At 44.9% G+C, this 23783-nt stretch overlaps 1 protein-coding gene across 1 annotated transcript in view; it reads left to right on the top strand.

Annotated features, from left to right (window-relative positions):
* Window positions 1-23783, top strand: part of HHAT (hedgehog acyltransferase) — a 306415-nt gene that overhangs the window by 141394 nt on the left and 141238 nt on the right. Inside the window, exon 8 of the mRNA XM_034667656.1 lies at window positions 2929-2964. Coding sequence (XP_034523547.1) covers window positions 2929-2964 — 36 coding nt within the window. The remainder of the gene's footprint in view (window positions 1-2928; window positions 2965-23783) is intronic.

The following is a 23783-nucleotide window of genomic DNA, read 5'->3' as shown; positions in this document are numbered from 1 at the left end:
CCGGCCCCAAATTCCATCCACGACCAGTCATATTTGCACGCACCATGTGTCACAACCCCTTACTTCTGTGTATTTAGGCCCTAAACTTTAGGGGACCCCATGGTGACAGGTGAAGCTGGGCACGCACTCGTGTGTACTGGTCCTTCTTACTGAGATGCCAGTCAGGGGCAGGGCAGGCAGGATGAGACCTTCCCTGCCTGGCAGCCAGATCCCGCTCCCCTGTGTGCCCTGCCGGCTCTCACCTGCAGCTTCAAGTCTCTCTATGAGGCCTCCATGGAATAATTGGTCCTGCTGCTCTTCTGCCTATTTCCTGAGTTCTGAGCCTGTCCCTCAGCTTTCCAGCTGTCCTACCCTTTACTCCACTGCTCAGGCCCTGCCTGCGTCCTGGATTAAGTGACCTCTCTTTGTGGGCTGCATAGAGAGACCTATTATTTACTTTTAATGTGGCTTCCTTTTCCTGTTGAGTTATTGGGAATTGGGCTTCCATTAAAACAACTCTTAAAAATTGGAGGGAAGGAGCTTGCTATGTATTGAGTACTCACGGGTTTACCAAGCACTGTGCTAAGCCCAGTATTTATGTTATATCACCTAATTCTCATAACCTCCCATGAATAAGGGATCTCCATTTTCCCATGGAGAAGCCAAAGCCCAGAGGTGACATAACTTTCCAGAGCCTGACTTGATTCCAAGAGCCAAGGAGATAGATGGCACCTGCAGGGCAGGTGTGCTCAGGGAAGCAGAGCAGGCGGGCTTGCCGGGGGCAGGGCAGCCACGTTGGAAGAAGCGGAAATCAGGGCAGGTGGAAAGGGACCCATTCTTAAAATGAACAGTCATTTTCAATTAGTAATAATGAAAGGCAGTGAGAGCCTGTGCTTTTAGTGGGAAGAACAAGCAGTTCATGGCTTTTAGGGCCCAGTTGGACTCCCAGATTTGTCCTCTACCAGCTGTGAGCCCTGCAAGTTACTTAGCCTCTGAGCTTAGTTCCTGCGCTGAGGAATGGAGACGCCAGTAGCAGCCTCACTGGCGAAGGCTTGTGTATGCGTGCACTGAACATAGGAGTTGCCGCCTTCTAGATACTAAATCATCATTTCTATGAATATCATTAGGTTTCTCATTACTCCCTCAGAGTCTTCTTTCCTTTTTTCCCCCCACCATGTTGTGGTTCTCTGTGATTCCTTCTTTATTTTATGCTATCTTTCCTGCAATGGAATCTGATGCTTTCTGTGGCTGATGTCATCGACGAGGCTGAATAGGTTTTGGATGAGTGAAAGAAGGTGAAATCTTTGTTCTCATCTAAATGTACTTGTATCTCCGTATCACAGATCCTGGTGAACTTGCAGTTACTATCCATCGTATGACTCTTTACTTACATGGCCAAGGAGTGTAGCCTGGGTTTTGGTTGAGAGGAGGGATCATTTCTGTTTCTCGGTGGTTTTTTTTTTTTTTTTTTTTTTTTTTTTTAAATCTGTGTTAAATGTGATTGTAGGAAGAACTTAGCATCTCCTCAGGTCAATGTAATATCAACTGAAACAAATAAGCTAACCTTGAAGGTACATCTCTCTTTAGAGCTTTTTTCAGAAGACGTACGAGTAAGTGGAATTTCTGTATCTTGGATTCCATTTTCCTTGAATCATGTGATGACTACAGGTGGTAATTGATGTGGTGAATGAGCTACCTTGTATTTTGGCTTTGGTGTTCTGTTCTCTTCTACCCCGTGTCCGTGACCTGTAAACAGATTTTGAGTATATAAAGGAAGCTTGCCATTTAAAGGTGCCCAAAGGAATCCCATTTTAATGTCAGTAATCATCTGCTCTATGTCAGGTGAGGTGAGGTGCCAGGCATGCTGGGATGTTCCACGGACGGGGGAGGAGTGAAGCTGGGAGCTAGGGACAGTCAGGGCCTCTGCAGTCGGACCCCACTGTAGGGTAAATTTCTGTGTCTATTGCTCATTGTCTGTAGGGACAGAATTAACTCAGGCTTTACTTGGGTACCTCGCTAACCTGAGGAGCCAGTCTGTTGGGTGGGATACAATGACCACCATCTTGGTGTTAGGAGTAGCGGTCATGTTTGGTGGACAGCAGCATCATGGTTCCAGCCACCCAGTCTTTTTACTCACAGCCAGACCCAAAGGGGAGAGGAGGACACTGGCTAAGTGGTCAGAGGTTTAGGGAGAACCAGTGTGCTAATGAGAGAAACCAAGGCAGTACCATTCATATGGACTAAGCCAGTTTGGTGGTATCAGGGGAAGCTGTATCTGAAAGGGTCCACCACTGCCCAGGGCTTACTGGCTGCCCGGTATGAGCCCCAAGCACTGTGGCCAGCTTGCCAGCGTGTGCATGGAGCTACTCTCCTCCTTTCCCTCCCAGCTATGGACAGGGTAAGTCTCTGGTAAAAAGCTCCAGGGACTACGGGTGGGAGGAACATGGAAGGACAGAGCTGACCCTTCCCCACCCCTGCTCTTACCTTTGGCCAGCATGGTTTTGTACTGGTAAAACATTTCATTTATATTTGAGTGAGGAAACCTCTGAGACAACTAGTGTTATAAAAGGACTTACCTGTTGGCAAATCTACCTGTATGGCCTTTATTTTCTAGAGAGAGAGAGCATAGACTTGCCGAGACACTTTTGCTGTCGTAGCATAGTGGGTCTGCATCAGAATCGCCCGGAGGGCTTTCAGATCTAATTGCTGGGCCCCACGCCCAGAATTTCTGAGTTGTATGTTGGGGTAGGGCCTGAGAGTTTGCATTTTCAGCAAATTCCCAGGTAATGCTGCTGTGGCCACTCCAGGGGGTCATACTTTGAGAAACACTGTTAGAGAGTGATTGATTTATTTGCCATGCTCTGAATGTAAATTATATATTTTTGGTCAAGCCCACCATTGCTGTGCATTTCTTTTACTGACATACTTGTCTGTGTCTTCTTTGAACAGGTATTTTGATGTAGGACTGCATGATTTCTTAATCAGGTAAGCCCATAATTTTTATTCTAGATATCATTGACTAGCATGTCTATAATGCAAGACTGGAATGAAAATAAAATCCTTTTTAAATATCTTGACAATTAATGGCAATTGTATACTTGTCAAAAAAACCCCACCACTAGCACTATGGTTTTTGGGTCTCTAAGAATTGCACATGAAATTATCCTTTTTCAACGATCAGAAGAACTTCTGTTTAAAGGTGTTTATATCTGAAGTGATAGTTTCCCAAAAGCTTGGACAAACTTACTCCAAGTGCTGGGCTGCTGGAAAGACAAATAGAAAAGTGAAGAGTGCCAGCTTGCATTCATACATTAAACGACCCACTTAACCAATTTTCCCTCCATTGAGTTTAAGCTTTTAAAGTTGAATCTACTGGTTGTATTGTAGTCATGCAACTCCAACCTTGTTCATAATTGGAGGAGATTACAGATGGCAGTTTGTATCCTAGTTTATTGGTGATTTTTACCAGAGTTGGCTTATGGGGCACATTAATGCCAAATAGTTATTAAATCAAACAGGTTGAATGGAAATATACCAAAATATTAACAGGGTTGGTAAAAATTTGTATGATATTTTTTTCTGCTATCAAGTTTGCTCTATTTTCTAGGTTTTTTTTTGTATCAAGCATATATTATTCTAATAACAGTGAAAAATGATTGTTAAAAAAACCTCTTGTCAAAAATATATGTGAGAAGCAGTAATGGTTGATAAAGGACTGTAAGTTAATGATTACAAGGAAACTAGAAATTGTATAGAGTGATTTGCTTTCTGCAGATGTGAGACTTTAAATGCTAATTCTAAGAGTCTGCTAATAAACAACTGGAAATCACATGTGATTTCTGGATAGATGTTACAGTGGTTCAGCTCTCCACAGTGCATGACCATCTTTCTGTGGGGAAGATGCCGTCTGAGGGGAAATGTACATCACCAGCATCACCTTTTTCTTAAACCCACAGCATTTCCTCGGCTGCATCACATACGGTGGTGTTCCAAGAAAGGCCAGACATACCTTGACATTTCTCCAGGGCCTCAAGGCTGTGCACTGAAATCTTTGTGGCTTACCCTAGACCCAAGGAATATGGATTTTCCTGGCTTTCTCCAGGATATCACACATAGATGGTACTGTGTTAAGCACTACCCTTAACACATTAAGGGTAAATGCATTTTAGCAGAAGGGATAAAAGACCAGCGTTCACCGAAAAGGCAGACATGAGAATTCCATATGTAAACTGACGAGAGAAAGCCGGGTGCATATACTTCAGCAGGTGGTGTGGATTTTTGAGTTAACATCTTTGGTATTTGGTACTGTTGCCATGCCACGGTATCCACAAGTGCTAGTGGCCGATTAAGTTTGTATTCGCTTATATTCTCTAGTAACTCTCTGGAGGGCAGGCAACATGTCTTAATCACCTGTCCATGATTAAATTGTATAGAATCAACCTTCAACAAATATTTGTGGTTGGAGTGAATGAACAAAATGAGGCAGAAAGGACAAGGGAGGCAAGAATTAAGAAGAAGCTTTTCAGTCATTTATTCAACAAATAATGATAACGCCTATCGTGGGCCACTTACTTGGAAACGTCTGGGAACGCCACTGTGGGAAGCACAGGCATTTGATTTAAGGCTTTTCCCTGAGTTTATCACTTGCCAGGCTTGTGGTGGGAGGGACCTGAAGTGGGGAGGAGGGATGGTCTGCCTATGGGACCCCTCCTCCTTTTCCTTCTTCTGGGCTCTAACCAAATCTCCTATGTTGGGTGGGCAGGAAGGAAAGGGGGTGGCTATGTTCCTCTAATGTAACTGGTGCTGTAATCCCCTTGTCCTGGAAGGAGACCCTTTTGGATGGGTACCAGTGAGATGTTCTAAACGGTCACCTTCGTCAGTGTTCTGTGAACCAAGCAGAACTGGGGGTTAAGGCTTCTTTCTGCCCTGACATCTCTCTGCAGTTGTCCTTTCATATATTATCCCTACATATATTTCATCTGGTAGAGGCAGAGCAAATCAGCATGTTTGTGGTGTGTCCACTTGGGGAATGAGGGGTCATTCTCTCCTCCTTGCAGGCATGCCCAGTCTCTGTGACAAGGTCTCTTCATTTCCGCCATGCTCCCCCCCCCCGCCCCCACAGGGCAGCACTCTGCCCTAAGCCAAGAACATGAAGACTCTTCCTTCCTCTGCCCTCCTCCCAGTTTGGGAGTTGAGGGGTAGAGATGTGGGGTGGAGGTGGTTGCAGGGGCCAGTCAGTTCTCCATCTCCTAGGGGTGCGGGGTATCACCCCTTTATTTGCAGCTCTCTTTAGAAAATGGGTCCTTTCTGCTCCCGGTTTGGGAGGTCCAGCCTGATGGGGACAGAGCGCTGTTTCTCATGGGCATGTCAGTGAGAACTATTGCCCTGGCACGAGGGTCCCTAAGCCAGGTTGAAGTGGGTAGGGGTGCCATGTGAGGGGCAGATGATGGAATGGCAGTAACAAATCTTTCAAGAAGTTAAGCTGGGAAGGGGAGGAAAGAAAGGCCAGGCAGCTGGTGGAGAGGGTGGTTTGAGTGGGGATTTTTTTTTTTTCCTTTTTAATTGGAGGAACTCTTGTATTTAGCCACCAGAAGGTGTTGAGTGCCCTTTTGTCGTAGAGAATGTGGTTCCAATTGGGTAGAGAGAAGCAGGGGAGTGGGGAGGCAAAGGTGATGGTGGTACCTTTGTTGAGCTGGAGAGCGCTGGCATCTTCCTGGGACTCTGTCACTGGAGAGAACTGTAGAGGGTCGGAAGAGTGAGGCAGTGCTGCTTGAATCCTTCCCACCCTGTGTTGGCTGAGAGAAGAAAATATATTCCCTTTGTAAAAGAGGAGGCGTTGGAAAAATTGGCATCGATTTTTTTTTTTTAATTAACTACGTTTTTTGGCTTCAACAAGCTCTTCACTTGTACTCTGGGTCGTCAGGCTGTATTGAATACTTAGTGTTTGGCATGAGAGAAACTGCAGCATGCCTGAAATTAATCAGCTGCATCTTTTATGTAGATGGGAGTAATGTCAACTTCTCTGGAATGACATAAATTTCCACAAAGCCAGGAGCCCTGTCTGTACTCCCAGCCTAGGCAACTGCAAGGAGGGACATGCTTCCTTTTAAGTTGTTGGAGTATTTCACTGTGGGAGCAGGAGGGAGCTGTCAAGTTTGATGAAATGTGAGCATTTTTGGTATTGGTGTTTTATGATGACTGTGGGAAAATTGACCTCAATCCTTCCAAATCTCACGGAAATCAAAGGAAGGACTTTGAGGAAACAGTAATCACAACGCACTTAAGAATAGCCTCAGAAGAAGACTTGAGGTTGGGGTCCTACAAAAGAAAAAGGGAAAAAAGTGTCCAATCTGGAAAGAGGGATTAGGGAAGAAAATCGCTGCTTCATTTTAAAGGATAGGGTATGTTTAAGTTTAGCTTAGTTTAGTTTTGGCAAGAAACTCAAAATGATTAGTGATGTTGGTTTGATTCTTGCTGACCCACGCATTTTTCATTTTACCCAGAGTTGTGGCCAGCCCACCACTCTCTTACGGAGGCACACGGTCACTGCCCTGTGCCTGCCCTTCCGCCCCTCTCTGAGCTCCTCACGTTGGCGAGTAGTTTTAAGTGATACAGGTTGTCGTCATGTCTGAAAGATTAAACTTGTCCATTTTCCTTTTACAATTTTTGTATTGCCCTTACGCTTATACATTTAAAAATCAGAAAAATAGTACTTGTATTTCCATCTTCTTTTCTATATTATTTATACTTAGCTATATAATCCATTTCAAATAAGGATTTTTTTCTAAATAACAAAATAAGTTTTCTTTACTGTTATTTTCCATTTTTTTTTTCTAAAGATCAGGTGTGAGTACAGCAGAGGCACTAGTTTTGTCCTAAGGATTGTGTCTTGATGTCCCGTCAGGACTAGCAGAAATGCAGCGTCGGGGCCTGCCACTGATATTTCTTAGGCAAATAGAAAACATCACTGAGCCTCTGGCCCTAAAACTATCTGAGAAGATCTCCAGGGTTGATCATGGTCGTGGAAGATAAGTTCCTATCTCTAAGTAAACAGATGCTGCTTATAGAATGGTGTTCAATATAGTGTAGATTCAATCCTATGGAAATGCTGATGTTTCTGTAAAACAGCATTTGCCCTTTGGAAGCATTTTGTTCTGGTGAGAGAGAAGGTAGAATGGGAGAACTGTTCCTTTCCCGTAGTGCTTTCATTCTGGAGGTTGATCCTGAGAGTCCATCGTGGTCCGGAGGGTCTTTGAATTGCTGGAGGGCAGCGAATCACAGTCCTGTGTGGATTAATGGTTCACTGAGTTCTGAAATGAGCAAAGCCATTTTTGGCTTTCCCTTGGTGATGTCCTTTACCCGACCCATTCATGCAACTAGCCCTAGAGCAGAAGAGAAGGGTTGTTTGGGCTAAAAAATGTTGGTGTTTTGAGCTCCATGAATCACAGGGTAGTTTTTAACCTCCTTTATTTTGAGTAGCACAAAGTCTACCAGCACATTTGCTGAAGTTAATTGTAGCATTCGTGGTGTTGATAAAGAAGTCTGCTCACCATCATTTGAAATATGTCTTGGATTCTGTGATGTGTGAAATGTTCAAAAGAGTCTACCTTGCATCTTTAAGGAGGCAAGTAGTCAAATGAAGGATTAATTTAGGCTAAAGGACTCCTCCTAAGAAAAAGGAAGAGAGCTAGGGATAAGCCTCCCTCTTTTCTGTGTCTCCTTAGGGTAGTTGATACCTGGTTAGGCTCTGAGCTGCTCTGGAAACAGAGAGGTTAAGGACAGGAGGGTGGGCATTTGGTCCTGGGAGTAAGAACCAGATGGTAATAGGAAGATAATTAGCATCTGTATTCAGTCTAGCAGTTTAGAGACATATAAATATATATACACATACATATATATATATATACACACATATTTTATAGATAAATATAAAAGAAAGATAAAACTATTATGTATATATTTCTAAACACACACAGACACACATACATGCACAGTAACTCAGAGGCGGAATACTTGATTTGTTACATAGGATTTTGGATTTTTAATTTTGTAAATGTAACATGGAAGTCAACTTTTGTTTGTCCAACGAGATGATTTTTAGTAGTGGTATGAAAAGCAAATGCATTGATTAAAAGCTGCTCCCACCTGAGCTGAGCCTAAACTCTGTGTTTCACAGTCCTAATTAGGCCCTGCTGATCGTCTCTGAGTGGCACCTGGAGGGGAGAAGTGGCTCCTAGGGAGCCACCAAGTCTCTTTTGTCTCTGCCTGCCGCAAGCTCCTCTTCTCTGAGGCCACTGCGGTAGCACAGCATTCTTTTTAAACCTTCCTTTCATTCCACTTGTGGTATATGAAAGCCAGTGGCTAATGAGCTGTGCAATGTTCCCATAACAAAGTGTTTTACATAAAAAGTGAAAAGCATGTGAGTGAAGAAAGCCAGACTCCAAAGCAGACCCCACAGAGGCAGTTAATGAAAATGCAGGCAGGGTCCTGAAGAGAAGCTATCCTGTTTCCACAGGGGGACATCCCATCGTCCATGGGGCTGTCCCCCCCTTCCATGGGGCCGTCCCTCCGCCTTCCAAGAGGCCATCCTCCCCCTTCCATGGGGCCATGCCCCCCCTTCCACGGGGCTGTCCCCCATTCCACCCGGTGTCCCACCTTTTACGGGCTGTCCCCCCCACCCCTTCCATGAGCCTGCCCCCTCTTCCGTGACGCTGCCGTACTTCCATCATTGTTCCTGTGCCCAGTTTCCAAATGCCTTTGAGTCAGCCTCCTCAGCATCTTTCACATCACCCTTTCCTTCCTTTTCTGGAGAAGGATTGTGTACTTTTGTCTGTAACTTGGACTTCATACTTCCTAGAGCTGTCGTGAGGTGTGATGATGGTTGCCAATAGCTCAACTCTGTGCCTGGGAACAGCGGGGACTCAGCGAGGGCCAATTTGTCCCTTCCCCTCCCGCACCTCACCTCTGGAATCAGAGTAGCAGGGTTTGAGTGCTGGCCTCTCTCCTTCCAGCTGTGAGCCTGCAGGTAGCTCAGGACCCTTTCTGAGCCACTCATTACTCACCTGAGTTGACCACTTACCTGATGCTGTCACTCCGTACTCAGAACGAGTCAGTGCTTCTCTTCCCTTCTGTCAAAGCCAGACCATATGCTCATGTTCCGGGCCCACCACAGTCGGTCTTCAAGCTGCCTTTCCACCTCATCTCACCATATTCTTCTTTGTGCCACCGCCAAATGAGCACACATGCAGCTTTCTGTCCCTCCCCGAATCTCCTGGCTTCTTTCCTTGGCTTATGTGTTCCCTGTGCCTGAATCATCCCCCCTTTCTCCACACCCACTTCCTGGCCCTCCAGCCCAACTGAGTGCTGCCTCCTCCAAGCAGCCTTCTGCCTTCTCCCTTCATAACACTACTTCCCAAGCTCCCCGGACCACGGGAATCCGCCAGGATGCTTTAGATGCATGTGGGCCAGGAATCGGTGTCGTACCACCAGCCCCGGGTGACCCTTATGCTCAGGGAAGTTTGGAACCCATCGCTTTAAACAGAGTTCTTTTCGTGCATGTCCTACGTTCCTCCTTGACAGCTCTTTGAGGGCAGGGTCTGGTTCATGTGTGTATTCCCCATAATATCCCATAGTGTCTAATGCACAGAGGGTCCTTTGGGAGCCCAAACTTCCCGCTATAAAATAAATAAGTCCTGGGAATGTAATGCACAGCATGGTGACGATAGCTAATAATACTGTATTGCAAATTTGAAAGTCGCTAAGAGCGTAGATCTCGAAAGTTCTCATCACACATACAAAAATTTGTAACCATATGAGGTGATGGTTGTTAACTAGACTTACTACTGTGGGGATCATTTTGCAACATACACGTGGATCAGATCTTTTATGTTATATACTTGAAATTTAATATAATGTTTGTTAAAAGATACACTGAGGCATACGAAAAGTTTGAAGAGTCTATTTGAGCAAAAATCGAACCAGTTAGGACAGTGTGCAATCTAGCCAGAAAGAAGGGAGCCCTGAGGAGCTGTACAAAATGAAAGACTTGCATACGCAGGAGGGAGGGGAACAAGGAAGTTAAACTAGGCAAAAAAAATGGGTTGGTTTTTTGCATGGTTACTTTGCTTATTTTGGCAAATGGCAGGGGTCTATGGGGCACATTAACTTGCGCTGATCAGGTGATTCCTGATGGACTGGTTTAAGAATCCATTTCTGGAAGAGAGGAAACTGCAGTTAAGTCTCTGTTTGGTGAAGTCTCAATGTGGGGCTTAGCATTAGCAACTCCATTTTGGGCCTGTTGTCTTGTTTTTAATATGTTAAATGTCAGTTATATCTCAATTTTTAGAAATGTCATGCTTTTCCCATTAAAAGAAAGGTATAAAGCAACAGATTGAGAAAGTTCGTTTCCTTTATGATAGGGCTGAAACCCGGGTCCCCAGTCTGAGTAACCCAAGAATGCAGAATGTAGGTAGGAGGGCTGCCTGAGCGTTTGGCACCATTATTATTATTATCTTTTAAATGTTTGAATGAGTAAATTTTAACTGTCAAACATGTAACGGGACTTAGTAACCATGTCCTTGTCTTTTCATGTAATCCATTTCTGCAACCAGCTAAGTGCCTAAAGCACTCTTCGAGGAGCTGGGAGAGAAGCAGTGAGAAGGTAGACAGTGCCCTGCCCGCACTTGGCTTGCACTGCAGTGGGTGGAGACAGAGAGTAGACAAGCAAACAAACAAGTGGGCACAGGGGCTGCCATGAAGTGACGGAGGGGCATGCGCCAAGAGCCACTTGTGACAGCACAGGTAAAGTAGGAAGAGCCTCTTTGAGGCAGTTGGGGACACTGAGTGGAGATGTGAGCAAGGAGGAGAAGGCAGCCAGAGAAAGGTCTGGCCTAGGTTGTTTGCAGGCAGAGGGAAGGGTAAGCTCCAAGGCCCTGAGATGAAAAGGAGCCACGGGAGGAACAGAAGGAAGGAAGCCGGTGGGGCTGCAGGATCATGGAGCAAGGAGTCCAAGGAGATCTGGAGGCAGAGGCCACAGCCAGACTGTGAGGAAGATTGGGTTCCCTTTTAAATGTTGTCAGAGCCATCGGAGGGTTTGAAGGAGGGGAATGATATGACCTGATTTATATTTTTCAAAACTCACTGTGACAGGGTTAGCTGGGAAGTCAGTGAAATTGGGATTTTTGAACCTCAGCCATCACCATACTGTGCCACCACAAGCTGGAGCTCGGTGACCCAGGCCTGTCCTTGCTCCTCGGGGAAGATTCTCTGACCACCAGCTGCTGTGAAAGCTGCTCTGTTAAATAACAATGACAACCCTAAACTGTGCTTTAGTATCCCTCTGTTAATGTTTGCTTGGTATACCGTGAAAGGTGCCGTCGTGCACGTGGGCAGTACCTTGGAGGCAATAAAACCATGGTGGAACATGGTGGTAGGCTCTCTCTAGAAGCATGGGCAGCTGGAGAGAGTGGGTCTGGCGCCAGGAACTTCACTCAGGGTGGAGGTCTGCAGCCTTTCCCTGGTGATGAGTCATCATCTTGTCTCAGGAGCTCCCTGCTAGCCCGGCCTCTGGCTCCTTCCCTGGCACTTTATCTTAGGCCCTCAGTGCTCCTGTTGTGGTGCTGCTGCCCCTGGACGTCAGCCATGTGAGCGCAGGAGCTACATCCCCACACTGGCTCCCCCTCTGGGCGGCGTGGAGCAGAACCCCATGGAAGCTGTTGTATAATGTGCTGGTTTGTTGTCGAAATTTGAGCCCCCTTCCCAACCTCCCCCCCCCCCCCCGGCCCACGGTCACTGTCCAAGACAGTTTTTCTTATTTACTGTCCAGACTGAAACCCCTGGAGTGGTTTGTAGACCTTTTCTTTCCTTTGTAGAATTTTGGGGTTGAAATGGCCTTGACGACTCTGTTCTACATTATGGTAATTTTCAGTTCTTAGAAGATTTCTCAGATCTACTCTTGCTTCTCTCTTACTGGTAACCACTTTTGAAGAAAAAGTTTTTAGAATTATTCATCTTCATCGCTGTGCTATATTAGGGTTGTTAATTAGAAAACCCAGATTAAAAAAAAAAAAAACAACTAGAGGGAGGAGTCCAAGATGGCGGAGGAGCAGGAGGCTTAAATTTTGTCTGGTCCCAGGAATTCAGCGAGAGAGCTACCAAACCATTCCGAATACCTATGAATGCAACTGGAGAATGAAGAAAAGAGTAGCAGAAACTCTATGAACAGAAAGGCAACCACTTTCTGCAAGGAGGAGAAAAGATGGAGGAGGAGTAGGCGACCCTTTCTCAGCTGGTCCGAGTCGAGCTGGATATCTACCAGACCATTCTGAACACCCACAGAATCAGCCTGAGACGCAGGAAGATACATCTGGATCTCTACAAATGAACATCTCAAGTGCTGAGTATTGAGGGGATGGGGCAACTCTACCAAAACAGGGTTTCCTGAATATCAGCGAGGCAGGCCCCTCGCCCAGAAGGCAGGCTGAAAAATCAGGAAGCCGACATCCCTAAGGTCCCTATAAAACAAGTGCAAACTGCCTGTGACCCGCACCCTCGAGACAGCAGACTGAGACCGTGAGCCGGGGGCACGCGCTACCAGACTTCTCACGGAGCTCCGGAACTCCAGTGTGCTCACTGGATCCAGACTGAGACCGGGAGCTCCGGGAGCACGCGCGGGGCGGCTGGCAGCTGGCAGGGTTAGAAACATAAAGGACAGAGATGCGCCGGCCCTGGAAGTGAGGGCTGAGACGCCGGGTGTGGGGCGCACAGTCCAGGATGCTGCAGGGTTGAGCAGCACCAACAGAAACAGAGTTAAAGTGGCCAGAACATCAGTGGAGAATGATCCGCGATCCCTCTGTTCTGAGACAGAGGCTGAATTTCAGCCGCTGCTGCTCTCTCAGAAGAGGCATAGCAAACCGCCAGGGAAAGCCGCCAGAGAACAAAAGCCCGGAAATACCGGCTCACAGGGTGCCCATCCCCATCCCCCCTCGCAAGGGACACAGAGACTCTACCCAAACAGGGTTTTCTGAGTACCGGCAGGCAGGCCCCTCCCCCAGAAGGCAGGCTGAAAAATCAAGAAGCCCACAACCCGGAGCGCCTGAGTGGCGCAGTCACCAAGCACCTGTCTTCGGATTAGGGTGTGATCACAACGCTCCGTAAGGAGTCCCTCATCGGGCTTCTCCACCGGGAACCTGCTTCTTCCTCTCCCACTCCTCTGCTTGGGTTCCCTTTCTTGCTGACTGTCTCTCTCTCTCTCAAATAAATAAATAAACTCTTTAAGGAAGAAGCCCACATCCCTAAGATCTCTATAAAACAAGGGCGCACGGCCTGGGTCCCAGTCAACACTTGGGCTCTGGACAACCCTGCAATCTCTCTTCATCAGAATGACGAGAAGGAGAAGTCCCCCCCAGCAAAGAAAAGATAATGAGTCTGTGGCCTCTGCCACAGAATTGGCCTCGGCCACAGAATTAATACATATGGATGTATCCCAATTATCAGAAATGGAATTCAGAGCAACAATGGTCAAGATGATGAGTAAACTTGAAAAAAGCATCAGAGAAAGCGTTGCTGAGAATATAGAATCCCTAAGGGCAGAAATGAGAGCGAATCTGACAGAAATTAAAAATTCTATGGGCCAAATACAGTCAAAACTAGAGGCTCTGACGGCCAGGGTCACCGAGGCAGAGGAACGCGTTAGCGAATTGGAGGATGGGTTAGTAGAAGAAAAAACGAAAATAGAAGCTGGTCTTAAAAAAATCCACGCCCACGAATGTAGATTACGGGAGATTACTGACTCTATGAAACGATCCAATGTCAGAATCATCGGCATCCCTGAAGGGGTGGAGAAAAACAGAGGTCTAGAAGAGATATTTGAACAAATTGTAGCTGAAAACTTCCCTAATCTAGCAAGGGAAACAAGCATTCGTGTCCAAGAGGCAGAGAGGACCCCATCCAAGCTCAACCAGGACAAACCTACGCCACGGCATGTCATAGTGCAATTCGCAAATATTAGATCCAAGGATACAGTATTGAAAGCGGCCAGGGCAAAGAAATTTCTCACGTACCAAGGCAAAGGTATCAGGATTACGTCAGACCTGTCTACAGAGACCTGGAATGAGAGAAAGGCTTGGGGGGGCATTTTTAAAGCTCTTTCAGAGAAAAACATGCAGCCAAGGATCCTTTATCCAGCAAAGCTGTCATTCAGAATTGATGGAGAAATAAAGACGTTCCAAAATCGCCAATCATTAACCAATTTCGTAACCACGAAACCAGCCCTACAGGAGATATTAAGGGGGGCTCTATAAAGGTAAAAAGGCCCCAAGAGTGATACAGAGCAGCAAGTCACAACCGATACAAAGACTTTAAAGAGAAATGGCATCATTAAAATCATATCTGTCAATAATCTCTATCAATCTAAATGGCTTAAACTCTCCCATAAAACGCCACAGGGTTGCAGATTGGATAAAAAGACATGACCCATCCATTTGCTGTCTACAAGAGACTCATTTTGAACCCAAAGATGCATTCAGACTTAGAGTAAGGGGATGGAGTACCATCTTCCACGCAAATGGACCTCAAAAGAAAGCTGGAGTAGCAATTCTCATATCAGATAGACTGGATTTTAAACTAGAGGCCATAGAGAGAGATACAGAAGGGCACTATATTATTCTTAAAGGAAGTATTCAACAAGTGGATATGACAATTATTAATATATATGCCCCCAACAGGGGAGCAGCAAGATACACAAGCCAACTCTTAACCAAAATAAAGAGACATATAGATAAGAACACAGTAATAGTAGGGGACCTCAACACCCCACTATCAGAAATAGACAGAACACCCTGGCAAAAACTAAGCAAAGAATCAAAGGCTTTGAATGCCATACTCGACGAGTTGGACCTCATAGATATATATAGAACACTACACCCCAGAACCAAAGAATACTCATTCTATTCAAATGCCCATGGAACATTCTCAAGAATAGATCATGCTCTGGGACACAAAACAGGTCTCAGCCAATACCAAAAGATTGAAATTATCCCCTGCATATTCTCAGACCACAACGCTCTGAAATTGGAACTCAACCACAAGGAAAAACCTGGAAGAAACTCAAACACTTGGAGGCTAAGAACCATCCTGCTCAAGAATGACTCGATAAACCAGGAAATCAAAAAACAAATTAAACAATTTATGGAGACCAACGAGAATGAATACACAACGGTCCAAAACCTATGGGATACTGCAAAGGCAGTCCTAAGGGGGAAATACATAGCCATCCAAGCCTCACTCAAAAGAATAGAAAAATCTAAAATGCAGTTTCTATATTCTCACCTCAAGAAACTGGAACAGCAACAGAGGGACAGGCCTAACCCACTGACAAGGAAGGAGTTGACCAAGATTAGAGCAGAAATCAATGAATTAGAGACCAGAACCACAGTAGAGCAGATCAACAGGACTAGAAGCTGGTTCTTTGAGAGAATCCATAAAATTGATAGACCACTGGCAAAACTTGTCCAAAAACAAAGAGAAAGGACTGAGATTATTAAAATTATGACTGAAAAGGGAGAGGTCACGACCAGCACCATTGAAATTGCAAGGATTATTAGAAACTTTTATCAACAGCTATATGCCAAAAAACTAAACAATCTGGAAGAGATGGAGGCCTTCCTGGAAACCTATAAACTACCAAGACTGAAACAGGAAGAAATAGATTTCTTAAATAGGCCAATTAACTATGAAGAAATTGAGTCAGTGATAAACAACCTTCCAAATAATAAAACTCCAGGCCCAGACGGTTTTCCTGGGGAATTCTACCAAACATTCAAAGAAGAAATAATACCTATTCTCCTAAAGCTATTTCAAAAAATAGAAACAGAAGGAAAGCTACCAAACTCATTCTATGAGGCTAATATTACCTTGATCCCCAAACCAGGCAAAGACCCCCTCAAAAAGGAGAATTACAGACCGATTTCTCTAATGAATATGGATGCCAAAATCCTCAACAAGATCCTTGCTAATAGAATCCAACAGTACATTAAAAGGATTATCCATCATGACCAAGTGGGATTCATACCTGGGATGCAAGCATGGTTCAACACTCGCAAATCAATCAATGTGATACATCATATCAACAAGAAAAGACTCAAGAACCATATGATCCTCTCAATTGATGCAGAAAAAGCATTTGACAAAATACAGCATCCTTTCCTGATTAAAACCCTTCAGAGTGTAGGAATAGAGGGTACATTTCTCAATCTCATAAAAGCCATCTATGAAAAGCCTACTGCAAGCATTATTCTCAATGGGGAAAAGCTGGAAGCCTTTCCCTTAAGATCAGGAACACGACAAGGATGCCCACTCTCGCCACTATTATTCAACATAGTACTAGAAGTCCTTGCAACAGCAATCAGAAGACAAAAAGGGATCAAAGGTATCCAAATCGGCAAAGAAGAAGTCAAACTGTCTCTCTTTGCAGATGACATGATACTCTATATGGAAAACCCAAAGGAATCCACTCCCAAACTATTAGAAGTTATAGAACAATTCAGTAAGGTGGCAGGATACAAAATCAATGCCCAGAAATCAGTTGCATTTCTATACACGAATAACGAGACTGAAGAAAGAGAAATTAGGGAATCCATCCCATTTACAATAACACCAAAAACCATGCGTTACCTTGGAATTAACTTAACCAGAGACGTAAAGGACCTATATGCTAGAAACTATAGATCACTTTTGAAAGATATTGAGGAAGACATAAAAAGATGGAAAAATATTCCATGCTCATGGATTGGAAGAATTAACATAGTTAAAATGTCCATACTACCCAGAGCAATCTACACTTTCAATGCTATCCCGATCAAAATACCGAGGACATTTTTCAAAGAACTGGAACAAATAGTCCTTAAATTTGTATGGAACCAGAAAAGGCCCCGAATCTCCAAGGAACTGTTGAAAAGGAAAAACAAAGCTGGGGGCATCACAATGCCGGATTTCGAGCTGTACTACAAAGCTGTGATCACAAAGACAGCATGGTACTGGCACAAAAACAGACACATCGACCAATGGAACAGAATAGAGAACCCAGAAATGGACCCTCGGCTCTTTGGGCAACTAATCTTTGATAAAGCAGGAAAAAACATCCGGTGGAAAAAAGACAGTCTCTTCAATAAATGGTGCTGGGAAAATTGGACAGCTACATGCAAAAGAATGAAACTTGACCACTCTCTCACACCATACACAAAAATAAACTCCAAATGGATGAAAGACCTCAATGTGAGACAGGAATCCATCAAAATTCTAGAGGAGAACATAGGCAACAACTTCTATGACATCGGCCAGAGCAACCTTTTTCACGACACATCTCCAAAGGCAAGAGAAATAAAAGATAAAATGAACTTATGGGACTTTATCAGGATAAAGAGCTTCTGCACAGCCAAGGAAACAGTCAAAAAAACTAAGAGACAGCCCACGGAATGGGAGAATATATTTGCAAAGGACACCACAGATAAAGGACTGGTATCCAAGATCTACAAAGAACTTCTCAAACTCAATACACGAGAAACAAATAAACAAATCATAAAATGGGCAGAAGATATGAACAGACACTTTTCCAATGAAGACATACAAATGGCTAACAGACACATGAAAAAATGTTCAAAATCATTAGCCATCAGGGAAATTCAAATCAAAACCACACTGAGATACCACCTTACGCCAGTTAGAATGGCAAAGATAGACAAGGCAAGAAACAACAATTGTTGGAGAGGATGTGGAGAAAGGGGATCCCTCCTACATTGTTGGTGGGAATGCAAGTTGGTACAGCCACTCTGGAAAACAGTGTGGAGGTCCCTTAAAAAGTTAAAAATTGAACTACCCTATGACCCAGCCATTGCACTACTGGGTGTTTACCCCAAAGATACAGACGTAGTAAAGAGAAGGGCCATATGCACCCCAATGTTCATAGCTGCATTGTCCACAATAGCCAAATCATGGAAGGAGCCGAGATGCCCTTCAACAGATGACTGGATTAAGAAGCTGTGGTCCATATATACAATGGAATATTACTCAGCTATCAGAAAGAACGAATTCTCAACATTTGCTGCAACATGGACGGCACTGGAGGAGATAATGCTAAGTGAAATAAGTCAAGCAGAGAAAGACAATTATCATATGATTTCTCTCATCTATGGAACATAAGAACTAGGATGATCGGTAGGGGAAGAAAGGGATAAAGAAAGGGGGGGTAATCAGAAGGGGGAATGAAACATGAGAGACTATGGACTATGAGAAAACAAACTGAGGACTTCAGAGGGGAGGGGGGTGGGGGAATGGGATAGACTGGTGATGGGTGGTAAGGTGGGCATGTATTGCATGCTGCACTGGGTGTTATACGCAACTAATGGAGCATCGAAATTTCCATTGGAATCCGGGGATGTACTGTATGGTGACTAACATAATATAATAAAAAATCATTTAAAACAAAAACAAAAACAAAAACAACTAAAAGTAACCCTTCATGCTCAGAGAGTTGAAATGCATAATTTACTTCCTACCATACATAGCTTCTATCAATACAGATGTTTCAGTGAATAAATGTTTCTTTAACAAAAAAAAAATGAAAAACAGCCACTGGTGAACTAATTGAGAAAATCTGCAATGTAGAGACATTATTTTAAGTGTGAAAAGCTCTGAGTCAGGGATGGTTCTGAGCAAGACAGGCTATAAGTTCCATGGTCTAAAACCAGTGCAGATGGGTTATTTATTTGACAGGACATTTGTTAAGTAATGATGGTGGTAGTGCCTTTTTGGGAATTCTTTTTCTAATTCCCGGGAGCATTCTGCCCTGTGGGGCTTCCACACCAGGTGGGAGCCAGGAACTTGCTTTTCTTCACTGGGCAAGTGTCTCGCATTCCCCCTTCCCTCGATTTCTACTCCGATGAGAACAGGTGCGTGCACGTGGGACCTGGATTGCCTTCTGCTGAGCCTGGCAGCAGTGACATCCGGCTCTGAGAGGCAGAGGTCTGGGCTTGGGGCCCCTCACCCGGCCCTGGTGATTGGGAACTGCTCCCCTGAGCCAAGTGGTGGGCACAGTAGGGTCCCCATCACTACTGGGGTAGTGTGATTTGTTGGCAGTGTCTGTCTGCATCGCCTCCAAGCCTGGCTTTGAGACTCTCTCTCAGAGACCCTGCAAACTGTGGAGCCTTCTCTAATCAATCCCTTTCATAGTCAAACGAATTAGAGTGGGTTCTGTTATTTGCAGCTAAAACACCTGAGAGAGTTCCTTATCCAATGGTGTTTGGGGTGTGTAGTGCAGTGGGGGGGGCGGGGGGGTTGCTTTGCCCATGAACCGCCTCAGTTCCATACACACCGGACTTAACACTGCAGCTGTTTCTGGATCAGGACGAGCAGTGTGTGAAGGGGCCAGGACACTGGGTCGGACTCAGAAGACCATGGCCATCGTCTACCTTCCTGCTATCTTGCTGCATTGGCTTCATGCAAGTGTCTTCTCCTGTTTGAACCTCAGTTTCCGTAGTTGTGAAGTGAGGGAATTATACCCAATAAACTCCAAGGTCCCTTCCAAACTCAACAATCTTTGATAAGCAGTTTTGGTGTGTTTAATAGTAGAGGACCGATTCTCTTGTCCAGATCTGTGCTGTCTACTATAGCAGCCACATTATTTTTTATAAAAAATATAAATTGATTAAAAGTCAACAGAATTGCAAGTTCAGTTCCTCTGGTGCATGAACCACATTTTCAGGGCTCTGTAGCCACAGGTAGCTACAGGCTATCGTATTGCACAGTGGATACCAAAGATAGAACATTTCCATTATCACAGAAAATTCTCTTGCCTGACACTGGTCTAGATGATAATGCCATTTGTCTACTTCCCTTGTAGAAACACTGGGTGTTCTGTTGTATTTCCGCCCGCCTGCTTGAATGATCAACATCCACCTTCGTAGCATTCAGATTGCCTCAAATGGGACTTCTTATTTACCTACCCCCCACCAGAAGCCAACCCTACTCTTCTCCGCCCCCCGCCCCATCTTACAGGGTGCTGCTCTACTCACACCAACCAGGGTAGAAGCCTTGGGGTTATTCTGGAAATGTCCTTCTTCCTCAAGCCCCACATCTGTTTTCGTTTCTAAAATTCTATTAGTTCCTCCTATAAATACTAACTGCACATGTCCTGTTTCCCTCATTCCTACTCTGTACGCCATAACTGAGGCCCCCCTCATCTTCACTTACCTTCTATTGTGAACCTCACCTTTATTTTCTTCCTCCTTCCAGTCTGTCCCCTCAGCCCACCCCAAGGGTACTGAATCAAAATAGCCCAGAAACAGGGGCGCCTGGGTGGCTCAGTCGTTGCAAGGTCTGCCTTCGGCGTTCTGGGATCGAGCCCTGCATGGGGCTCCCTGCTCAGTGGGAAGCCTGCTTCTCCCTCTCCCACTCCCCCTGCTTGTGTTCCCTCTCTCGTTGCCTCTCTCTGTCAAATAAATAAATAAATAAAACCTTAAAAAAAATAGCCCAGAAACAAAGGCAGTTTTTTTTTTTTAAAGATTTTATTTGTTTATGCAACAGAGAGACAGCCAGCGAGAGAGGGAACACAGCAGGGGAGTGGGAGAGGAAGAAGCAGGCTCCCAGCAGAGGAGCCTGATGTGGGACTCCATCCGGATCCCGGGATCCCAGAACGCAGGGATCACGCCCTGAGCCTAAGGCAGACGCTTAATGACTGCGCTACCCAGGCGCCCCAAGGCAGTTTTAATCAGCGCTCCCCTCCCTCAATCATCTGTTTAAGGGCTGTTCTAGACCTAACAGCCCCATGAGCAGGCTCCTTAAACTTCCTTCTGTTCCCTGAGCAAGACTCACTTGTTCATTTTCTTCTTTTTGTGCATGCTGTTTCCGATTCCTTCTTTCTATATCGGCCCTCTTAGCACCTGGTTCAGAGGACACCTCTTTTGCGAAACCCTGCTGACTCCCCTGAAAGAGCTAGGTCCCCCCTCCCCAATCAGCTCTGGTACTTACTACTTATGTGGTTTTATCAGCCAGTTATTACTGCATCAGTTTCCCCTTTGTGAAATGCTGAGTTAAATTCTGAGTTAAACCAAGCAAATAGGTAAATGCCAAACGGGTGCGATCAATCATTCTAAATGTATGGATCTCTTCACTTCTTTATCAAACAGCTATAGTGTCTACTGCCCCCTACTCAGTGCTTGGAACCTAGTAGTTAGCAAAACAGACAGAGTTCCTACTCCCGTGGAGCTTAGGATTTAGGAGCAGAGAAATGTTTATCAGAGACCCTATGTGTGTCTGGAAAAGTAGAACAGCCAGTAGTGCCAAAAAGGAGAAACACATGGTCCTACAAGTGTGTGTCACAAGGCATCCGATCCAGGGGTGGGGCAGGAGCCAGCCACGGGGAAGGTTCCCCCAGGAGGCAATGCTTGGGGTGGAGGTTGGAGGGAAAAGCATACCTAGAGCTCTGAGGGGGAGAAGCAGGGTGTATTCCAGGAGGAAGAACAGAAAGAAGGTCCTTGTGGTTGGGGCACAGAGTGAGGCTGGGAAGTTATCTTGAGCCAGGCCATGCTAGGCTTTTCATGCCAGCCAGGCCTAGAATCTCAGCAGTAACTTGGGAATGAGTGACTGAGCAGTTGGCTGGGAAAGTGTAGCTATAGTTAAAACTGACATATGCATGTGTATCCTAGCATGTTCAAAGTCCTCACTTGGACGATGGAATTGACATACTGAAGAGAAGAAACATTCAATAGAAAATGTGTAGCATAGCCTATTTACTGGAGTAGAAGGATCTGTTGTGAGGAATATTATCACCAGTGTTAATAATACCAGCATTTGCAATGATGTACACTTTTGTATTAATTAGAGCAGATTCATTTGCATCTAGATGCTTTTACCCAAATGAGAAGAATGGGTGACAATCTACTCAGTGACCTGGTAATCTGGTATACCCCACAGTCTGTAGGAATAAGGAGTTGCTGATGTACCGGAGAGTAAGTATGATGCTGGGAGTCAGTGTAGTGATTTACTTCTCCATCATTTGTTTTGGGGGATTGTCAAAAATCCCAGTGTGCTCATGGGAATGTTACTCCTTCCAACATTACTTATTAAGAAGTGCAGCCTTGGGACCCTGGGGTCGGCTTCAAATATTGGTCAACATTTAAGATCAAGTTCTGTTGCGGTGAGGATACATGCTATGAAGCTGAACGTTCAGACAGAACGCTAAAGCAAGCAGGCTGTGAGGAATGGGGACAACTTGCTCTGGGGCAGGAGCTCAGTCGGGCACCAGCCTCGTACCAAGAGCTTGGTATATGCAAAGAGTGATGTAAGAATTGCTTCTTAAGTGTCGTGGACATTTTCTCCATACTCTGGCTATTCTGTACCTTTAGAGCATCCTCTGGCTTTTGGAGAATTTCTGGCCTTCTGAAACTGACCTCCTGAAAGTACAAGTCAGAGGTCACTTTCTGGGTCTCCCTTACATCGAGGGTCAGAATGTATCCCAGGCCCTAGAAAGCTGGTACAGCCACTTTGGAAAACAGTGTGGAGGTTCCTCAAAAAGTTAAAAATAGAGCTACCCTATGACCCAGGAATTGCACTACTAGGTATTTACCCCAAAGATACAGATGTAGTGAAGAAGGGCCATATGCACCCCAATATTCATAACAGCAATATCCACAATAGCCAAACTGTGGAAGGAGCCGAGATGCCCTTCAACAGATGAATGGATAAAGAAGATGTGGTCCATATATACAATGGAATATTACTCAGCCATCAGAAAGGATGATTACCCAACGTTTGTATCAATATGGTTGGAACCGGAGATTATGCTGAGTGAAATGAATCAAGCAGAGAAAGACAAGTATCATATGGTTTCACTTATTTGTGGAACATAAGGAATAGCAGGGAGGACATTAGGAGAAGGAAGGGAAAAATGAAGGGGGAAACAGAGGAGCAGATAACCATGAGAGTCTATGGACCCCGGGAGACAAACCGAGGGTTTTAACGGGGAAGAGGGTCAGAGGATGGGCTAGCCCGGTGATGGGTATTAAGGAGGGCAGGTATTGCATGGAACATTGGGTGTTATACGCAAACAATGAATCATGGAACACTACATCAAAAACTAATGATGTACTTTATGGTGACCAACATAACATAATAATATATATATATATATATATATATATATATAAAAGAATACATCCCAGGCCCTGGCACTCCAATGCAGCAGAGCGGCAACTTTGATTCATAAGAGAGAAAAAGAGGGATCCCACCGAGCTGTTTCTGGCAATGGTGGTAGAGAGATGTGCAACTTCTAAATGCCACTTGACCGAGTTCCCAGCTACCGCCAGCAGTGGTATCCACAGAGCAGTCTGGTGGACCAGTCGTCTCCTAGCCTGGCCTGATTCACTGACCCACCCAGATACTCTGTGACGCAACGTCCTTGAAGAAATTCCTTTTCTGGTTAAATTAGCTAGAGTAGATTCTGGTGATTGCAACTGAAAACTCTGTCATACTATGCGGATGAGCGTGGTCAAGGCAGCAAGTAGCTCTGTTCTCACGGCCAGTCATTGCTGAGGAGGGACCTCAGGAATTGCAAGGTCATTGGATAAAGTTTCATTCTTTTGGTTGTGGTTCAGGTATTTCTGCTAAAATGTGAGGCCAACAAACTCAAAAAACCTCAGGTTATATAAAACCGCACCCACAAAAACAACAAGATTTATGGAAAAACAGAGTTGGCTAAATCACTTGAAACCTATGTAATGTTGTCCAGGGCACTAAGAAAAACAACAATCCTA

Source organism: Ailuropoda melanoleuca, chromosome 8, assembly GCF_002007445.2.
Source record: "Ailuropoda melanoleuca isolate Jingjing chromosome 8, ASM200744v2, whole genome shotgun sequence".
NCBI classification, from domain to species: Eukaryota; Metazoa; Chordata; class Mammalia; order Carnivora; family Ursidae; genus Ailuropoda; species Ailuropoda melanoleuca.
The sequence above is the reverse complement of the archived record's forward strand: the minus strand, read 5'-3'. Positions and strand labels throughout refer to the sequence as shown.